Source organism: Gobius niger (genome assembly GCF_951799975.1).
Source record: "Gobius niger genome assembly, chromosome: 4".
In the NCBI taxonomy this organism is placed as follows: domain Eukaryota; kingdom Metazoa; phylum Chordata; class Actinopteri; order Gobiiformes; family Gobiidae; genus Gobius; species Gobius niger.
Window position 1 is genome coordinate 16778138 of NC_136855.1, and position 8838 is coordinate 16786975.

The 8838-nt window shown below is 38.3% G+C and overlaps 1 protein-coding gene across 1 annotated transcript; it reads left to right on the plus strand.

Annotated features, from left to right (window-relative positions):
• The first annotated feature begins 5037 nt into the window (after positions 1–5037).
• psmd14 (proteasome 26S subunit, non-ATPase 14) lies at positions 5038–8273 on the plus strand. The gene is made up of 11 exons (XM_079555191.1): positions 5038–5120; positions 5922–5977; positions 6094–6165; positions 6247–6366; positions 6454–6524; positions 6593–6743; positions 6817–6924; positions 7324–7398; positions 7473–7598; positions 7964–8026; positions 8118–8273. Exons 2-11 carry the CDS (start codon positions 5930–5932, stop codon positions 8214–8216), a joined length of 933 nt encoding a protein of 310 aa, XP_079411317.1. The 5' UTR covers positions 5038–5120; positions 5922–5929; the 3' UTR covers positions 8217–8273.
• The last annotated feature ends 565 nt before the right edge of the window (positions 8274–8838 follow it).

Consider the following 8838-nt stretch of genomic DNA (forward strand, 5'->3'; position numbering starts at 1 on the left):
CGTTTCAAAGTGAATAAAACGTGACCGAAACGCCTTGGGCAGATTCGTCGCGGTGCGTAAAACGCGTTTGGGTGACTTTGCGCCGCGCACGGGGAGTTGCGGGCGCCTCTCGAGTTGTTGCCGTCCGCGCATACCAAGCATTCTTCACCCCCTCCTCCTCCAACCACACACACCCTCTTCCTCTTCCTACCCTTCCCCCATCCAGCCCTACATGTCACCGAATCAGGATGCGATGAAATATAAGTAGGGCCTGGCCTGAGCTGGAGGTCACAGCGCCCCATGAACGCTTCCCAGCGATTGGATTCAGCGACCAGTAATTATGAGCGGGGAATAATATTTATTGTACTGCACCAATGGGGCTGTTTCAGTTGGGACTACTAGATACCGTGCATTCCCTGTAAGTGGTCAACTGTGGCTCAAATTGCAAGACCAAGCATCTTACAAGGAATATGGGCATTCAATGAGTTAAATGGATGAACTAAAAATGCAAGTCTCTGTAGTTAGATTATTGTCTTTTGGTGTAGGTTTTGCACACATAAACTAGGACTGAACCCCGAAAATACAGGACTAAACCAAAACCCAATGGGACCACACCCTGGATCCAGTTTAGGGCTAAACCAAGGACTTAACCCCCAGCTGATCCAGGGACAAACTAGGACTGAATCCATTTGAAACCCATGGTAAACCAGGGCTAACCCCACAAGTTAAAACAACCAATAGTTCACTGTAGCACTGTAACAGGGCCAGCACGTGACACGCAGTCCCACAGGGAAGATATTGACTTGTCTAAATTGTACACATTAATTGCATGCTCATAGATGTGATGTTTGGAGAACGTCAGTTTCTAATGAATAGCTTAAACTGTTTAAAATGGGCCTTTGCTGTAGAATGGAATATACTGTAAGCCTCACTCTGTTTTTGTTACTGTTTGATTCCGATTGATTTTCAAATGCATCTCGTCAATGCTAAAAACCTGATGTGGTTTTTCTGTGTGACCTCAAAGACCCTGAGCGTTTGTCGACATGAGTTTGGACAAAGCTACAAAAGCTGAACCAGGCAACACGACCGTCCCGCCTCGTTAAGGCAGGAACTCCCCCTCAATGGGATCAATCAGGGGCCATTACAAAGGTTCTCTTTAAACCAATGATGCTTATTATTTGACACTTAGATATATTTAATCCTGAAATTAATTTGGCAAATGTTGAGATCGAGCTCATTTAATAGTATTAGGTTTGTATGTCTCATAATGACACGTCCAAGTAGCAAAGTTATTATTTTATTGCAGAATTGCTGTTTTATTTCTTTGTTGCTGACCAAATCCAGTTGATGCTGAGCTGTAATTTGTTGCCTTCCTAATCACATTAGGATGAGAAATCGGAAATTGCATTGGTGACATTAACAATAGCATAGTAATAACACATTTGCATCGACACATCTCACAAGCAGATAAATTAATGGAGTCTAGTCTTCACTGTTAAGATCCACTTGCTTACTATCTCATCTGCTGTAGGTCGATGTGCAGTGTGAAGATATTTAAATATTTAAGTGTTTAATTAAGTGTTTAATTTACTAAGCATACAACCAAATAGGGAACTAAACTGCTAGCAACTGTAGAGGGTATATTCCTGGCCTTGTCCGGAAGTTGCAAATGCATAAATAAATTTGATATCACTTTATTTTACAGAACCAGAACTACATTCAGTACAATATAATGTGCTCTGTAACAATCTGTAATAACTTGTATCTATGGGTTACATACACAATGGAATAACTTGTATTAGTACTTATTAGGACATTAGGGCTTAAGGTTGGGGTTAGAGTTATGTCATATTACATTATGTACCTACAAACTACAAATACATATTATCTCACTGTGTATCTAATCCATAGGTACAATTATTACACATTGTTACAGAGCACATTGCATTGTATTAAATGTAGTATCAAGGGTAATGTAAAATAAAGTGTTAATAGTCTTTTAACCTTATGTAAATTACCCCATGCTGATGCAATGTCTTCAGAGGCGTATGACCTCAGAAGCTACATGAAGACATGGCTTCAGCATCTTGTATTAACACTTTCAACCACAGCCACCCAAAGGCAAACCATCTGAGGTTACACCCATCTTCACAAGGCCGTCAGTTACTTTCTGTGATGCATAATTTATCTAAATGTTGCATTATTGTGTACTGTGGATGTTTATATACTAATTTATGCTCATCCTATCACTTAATAATCAAATGCAATTCTCCCTGAAGTAATGTTGCGTACCAAGATCTTGCCTATAGCTGACCTGAAATGTATACGTGTTTATATGTGTATGTTGAAGTGCTTTGAAATTTCAGCGACTCTAGATTGTTTATTCGTTGTTGAAGCACAGTTCGTACACATGATTTAAAATGCTTTACTGAACAGGAGTTGCTTTAGTGCTGTACATTCAGCCAGGAAGATATTATTCTGACCAATTTCAACATATATGAAGCTTATCAAACTGCTAACTTGTCGTCTTGTGATAACGTGTGTTTTTATGCAAAGTTTGCTTTTGCCCACACAATAACAACGCTCAAGCTTAATTCTAGCAATCAAAGCAACCATCTTTTTGTTAATTTGCTGGAGAAAGAAAGCAGATAATCATCTAAACACACTCTCAGATTGTTAGGATACTGGCGCTGCCTTGCATTTTCTGTACTTGCAGCAGTTTTCATTCATGCCTGCACTATTCAGACCTCAAAGCTATGCAAACTGCCATCAAACACATTGCTGCAGATCCTGATTTGAAAAGCAGAGGCGAGTCCAAATCCCATCAGGGTGCAGAGGAGCTCTCAAAGCATCGGATTTCTCGTCTGTATTTCCTCCGCAGCTTGGATTAAGGTTTCAGCCTGGTGTCATGTTTCTAAACTGGCAGTGATGGCCACTCAATTGCCATTTATTTCTTGATATAGAGGCTTTTGCAGTGCAGCTATAGTCTAGTACTTTATGTGCACACATTGTACAGATGCTTATTGTTCTAAATGTATTGAACAAAAAGTCCCAAACTCCCAGTATAGTCATGCAGTTATCCTTAAAAAGAAGGATTATTCTATTAAAATTACTCAAGATTTGAAATAAGACAACTCTTAATAAGTTAATTGTATTTTTTTTTTTTTCATTTGGTGGTAGACAAATGATTTTTTTTTTATCTGTGGCCTTGGTTTGCTTTGTCAATGTGTGGTCCATGTGATTTATTTGACAATGGTTGCACAAAGACTTGTGTCTGATTGAAGGGAGAAAATTAATGGTTTAAGCTGGAAAAGGTTGCCGCTGATGCCAAAGGATGTCAGTAATAATGATTCAGCAACTTCACAGGAAATGTTACAGTTGTTTCCAACCATGGAGCGTTACACTGTTTCAGATTTTAATGGTAGTTGGTATGTTGTTGAACACAGGGTTTTCTGAAGGCTGCTTTCAAAAACTGAAACAAACGTCCTGATAAAAAGGTTGGTTATTAGAAGAAGCAGTGGCGAGGAGTACTCAGTCATATTTACTCATATTCGTGTACATGAGTAACTTATTGCCGTAAAAGTACCTGTTGGAATAGATTTATCACAGTACTATTTACTTCTGCTTAAAAATAAGTCAGTTCAATTATTTTGATTTCAATTAAAGCTACACTGCGTAACATTTCACCCAATAAATACAATAGAATAGAAGCATTTATTGCATTACGCGCAACTTTGTTGTTGGAAAAAAAGGGAAAGAAAGAAAGAACAAACAAACATGTGTCGTGGGACGTCTCCAGTTCGTCTCCATGGAAATGTTGGCTAAATGCAGCCAAATATGAGATTTAAATAGGTCCTCATCCAAATACATTCTGTGATTACCCGCTGCAAAATGTGGAGCTGGTCATTAGGAGCATATTTTGTATTGAAGGGCAACATTATTATGGGGAACTCTTTGGAAATATGACAGTTTATTTGTTGTTTGTCCTATTGCATCACAACACTGGACTTTTATGCTCAGTTACTCAGCACTTAAGTCCTATTGTCATTAGGGTAGATCCTTTTTTACTTTTACTTGATTAATTATTGAGGACTCAACTTCTTTTACTTTTACCGGTTAAGATAGTTTAAAGTAACCTTACTCTTACTTGAGCTACTCTACCGTACCCACCCCTGGTATAAAGCCTTGTCTTGGTCAGAGTGTTTGAGTTCTTATAGTCTGTTGACTAAACACACATGTGAACAAGGAGGGCTTCAGGAATGCGGATGATTATCTCCTGCTCTCTCTCTTTCAGGATTTGAGGAATTTGAAGTTTCCCGTGACGACTGCAGCGTGCCTCCTCCTGACCTGTCTGTGAGGGCGGATAGGGCAGGGGCACTGCTGGGACGGGTGGCTACTTTCTGACTTCAGGACACAAACCAATCACCAATCCTTTTCACTGGCCCCTTGCTGCTCTGGTTTGGCGCCGATTTGTAGTCCTTCTGGGAATAATGAAATGCCTCGGATGGTGAAATATGAGAAAGCATGCAATCATCACAGCAGTTTTTTATCCCTAGTTGTAGATAGATATTCTTTGATCTTTTGAAACACAGGAAGACTAATTAGGGTTAAAATACCTACTGGGAAGAACTGCAGATATATGACAAAGAGAACCACAAACAAAAAGTAAAACATTTTTGGTGAAATGAAATAATGTCAACGTTTTTTTTTTTTTTTTTTAAATCATTATTATTATTTACTCCAACTACTATTACATATTAACCCATCAAAAACACACACAACTTTAAAACATACACACAAGTGAATTTATCCACTGTGTGATTAGTAGAGTTTTATCTTATCTTACAAACAACATGTCTGAAAGGTTTGTTAATCCATCTATGATCTACGAGCATTAGAGTTGTCTACTTAGCTGGTAATGGGCCTTATGTGTGTTTTCCAGGGAGCTAAAATGTTAGTGGTATTTTGTGATTGTGTTGCGCCCCCTGGTGGCGCGTTTTTGTCAGCGCCTCAAAATCAGAAATACGTCATCACGTTGCGACGGAAGCGCTTTCTGAAAATACATTTCTGGCTGATTCATTGTAGCTTGAATTTTTCAGTCGGCCACAAGAATTGGAATTTCTACGGTGAAAACCTAAGATGTAAGTTAATTTTTCCTTACGATCATCTCTTACGATAAATATATTACTTTCAGATGCAGCAGCTGCTTTTGAGAGACATAATTATTCTGATTACAGGGCTGGATGACTGTGGCTACGTTAGCATTCAACTAGCAAAAAGCGTTTTGTCATTTTTGTAAAGACGCTACAATTAATCAATGCGCACTGCTTTTCTTTCCCCAGTTGACAAAGTATAGCATTCAAGTCTTCATTTTTAATGTTATAATGTCTATTCTGACTCGTTCTGAATAGACAAGTAAAGTACTGAAACCTTTTCAATCAAAACCTATTGAATAGTTATGTTTGTTTGCCTGATATTTGAGCACCTCTTCTGGTCTATTATTTACGGGTTGCTTTTTATGCTATGTCTGTACAGAAAAAGTTAGTATGCAGCTACCAGTATTATGCTTGTTGACATTATATTGACACAGAGTTCGGGAATGTGATGTCATATTGCTAAGCATGATCGAATTAGCAGCAATTGTAAACTAATGGAGATTTTAAAAGTTTAAATACTGGAGTAATTGTTCACATTAAAGCACGTGGACATCACAGTGTGTTAGATGTATTTACCAGTAGTAACTCAGCAGCTTACGGAGTTGTTTCATGGCTAATGTCCACTTTTTATACTGTTTTTAGCTAATGTTAGTCAATGGAAATGTATGCTAACAGGTGCAAAAATGGTGGATCTCCATGGTAACCGTGAAATTTCCTGAACTCTATAACGACATAACAAAGATGCCAAACATATAGAAAATCATTCCTACTTCTTGTTTTTGTTAGTCTGCATAATGGACCGTCTGTTGAGGCTTGGAGGAGGGATGCCTGGGCTGGGACAGGTAACTCGTTATTTTCTTTATTTAAAAAAAAGAAAAAAATACTATTAAAAGCTAATTATTACCTAACCTTTTTCAAGATGACAGGATGAATAAATTGTATTGTGATGTTTTTCCAGGGCCCTCCGACAGATGCTCCTGCAGTTGACACAGCTGAGCAGGTGTACATCTCCTCTTTGGCCCTGCTCAAGGTAATGAACCCACCTTAAATGCACTTCACCCAAAACATAATCTGTACTGAGTCATATTTACCTTTCTGACTGCCTGTGTAGATGCTGAAGCACGGCAGAGCTGGTGTACCAATGGAAGTCATGGGGCTGATGTTGGGAGAGTTTGTAGATGATTACACCGTGCGAGTGATAGATGTTTTTGCCATGCCACAGTCAGGAACGGTATGTCCTTGTGTTTATTTTCTGCATACTTCCTTGATTCCAGTTCTTGTGCTAACTGTTTCTGACTAAATATTATTTCCATTACAGGGTGTTAGTGTGGAGGCCGTAGATCCGGTGTTTCAAGCCAAGATGTTGGACATGCTGAAGCAGACTGGCAGGTAAAGATACACACATTATTTGTACTGTATCTGAAAAAGCTGGTTTTAACACTGATTTATGTGTCCAGGCCTGAGATGGTGGTGGGCTGGTACCACAGTCACCCTGGGTTTGGCTGTTGGCTCTCAGGGGTCGATATAAACACGCAACAGAGCTTTGAGGCGCTGTCGGAGCGAGCCGTGGCTGTGGTCGTCGATCCCATCCAGAGCGTCAAAGGAAAAGTAAGCCTTGTCTCGCTATGTTATGGTTTAGTAAAGATGAAATTAACTGATTGGGGATTTTAAATGTTTTTAGGTTGTTATTGATGCCTTCAGATTGATCAATGCCAACATGATGGTGCTTGGCCATGAACCTCGACAGACCACATCAAATCTGGGGCATCTGAACAAACCTTCTATCCAGGTAATTATATATTATGCGTGCAGATAATGTCCATTTTCTTTTTGTTATTTTTTTCCTGACATGTACATTTGTATAATCCGTGTAAACTCAAAACGTACCAATTCCTCAATCAGCTTAAGAACTTTTGTCTACAATCAATGTCCAATGTACAAATATCCTAAATAACTCGCACCCCATTTCTTTAAAATACAATTAATAATACATTTCGTGTAATGCCTTTTTACTGCCAATAACGTAATTATTAGCCTTTTAAAGTTCAAATTAGTTTCATGTATTGCCTCAGTTTACAGATTTTTAATGAATAAATATTTACAAAATCATATGTGGATTCAAAAATAAAACTGCCTGGTTTATTTATTGAAATCATTCATTTAATAAAGTTGTTTATTTTGTTTTTAGGCTTTAATTCATGGCCTCAACAGACACTACTACTCCATCACCATCAACTACAGGAAAAACGAGCTGGAGCAAAAGGTATGTTTAGGAAATATATAGCTTTGTTAAAGTGTTTAATTTGTATTGATTATATTATAACTTTAATTTTCTAGATGCTGTTGAATCTTCACAAGAAAAGCTGGATGGAGGGCCTGACTCTGCAGGACTACAGTGAGCACTGTAAACTCAACGAGACCATCGTCAAAGAAATGTTGGAGCTCGCCAAGAATTACAACAAGGTAGAGCGAGAGAGTCCTTTTCATGTTGATTAATTGTTTAATATAGCCTCACTACCCATTTCCAATCATGTTCAAGCTCTGAAGGTCGGAGGTAGTTGAGCATAAACTGTTCCCCAGCTCAGTTCGAGCTGTTCATGGAATAATTGTACAGATTTTTGAAACGGTGAAGTGAATCAGGACAGACCCCGATAGAAATGAACCATGTCCACTGTAAACATGTTGATACTAATTTACTCCTCCACGAGAAAATAAATCAGTTACCCCAGCTTTAACATATTCTAACATGGACAATACACTTACAACAATCATGTCATAGAAGCTTTTTCCACAAAAAGCGTCATTGATGAAAATCTTTTCTTTTCTAGGCTGTGGAAGAAGAAGACAAAATGACCCCAGAACAACTGGCCATCAAGAACGTTGGCAAACAGGTAACAATAGACATTTGAGTGCAGCCTTACTGTCTTACTGTTCATATAGTTTCGTAATCTACCTACAATAATGTCCTTTCATTTCTCACAGGATCCCAAGAGGCACCTAGAGGAGCACGTAGATGTTTTAATGACCTCCAACATTGTACAGTGCCTGGCCGCCATGTTGGATACTGTAGTGTTTCAGTGAGGACCTTGTGTGTGTGAATAAAACAAATGTTTTTTTTCTTTTATATAAAATAAATGTATGTAAAAAATATCTGTCTGATTCATTTGAACATGGTTATCATAAATATGGATATCGATATATCATAATTTAAGGGAGCACTTCTCTTGTGAAGAATAGTTTGAGAAAGCATCACTGAATGTAATTAAGCCCCTCTATTACCTCCTGTGCACTTTTCGGACTAGCTCTGAGGAGATTTACTTTTACTCACTTTTGATAGAAAAAAAAGTTAACATCTATAAATTTCTAGGTAATAGATAAGCCACAAGGGGGCGCTAGAGCAGTGTATAGTATGCATTAACGGTATATCTTGAATGGATGGATGGACTGTCAATGGCCTTGAGGCACAAAAGAAAACTTACATGGGTAAAATACTAAAACATCATTGGGCATTTGTCTTGTTCTTTTTGTTTTGTTGCTAAAATAAACACACTTAAACTAAAATCATAGAGACCAATGAGAACGAGTTCATAATGGAGACTATTCTGGCTCTGGAACCCAGATCAAAGATGTGTTTGCATAAACCAATATCAACAATACCTTATTCAAAATGTTTCCTGCAACTATCACATTGTTTTACAGGAAG

Bases quoted from the DNA above. Each gene is read 5' to 3' on its own strand.
- psmd14 (XM_079555191.1), top strand. From the start codon at position 5,930: ATGGACCGTCTGTTGAGGCTTGGAGGAGGGATGCCTGGGCTGGGACAG. The intron at 5,978-6,093 runs GTAACTCGTTAT...ATGTTTTTCCAG, and splicing joins GGATGCCTGGGCTGGGACAG to GGCCCTCCGACAGATGCTCC. The intron at 6,367-6,453 runs GTATGTCCTTGT...TTTCCATTACAG, and splicing joins CCATGCCACAGTCAGGAACG to GGTGTTAGTGTGGAGGCCGT.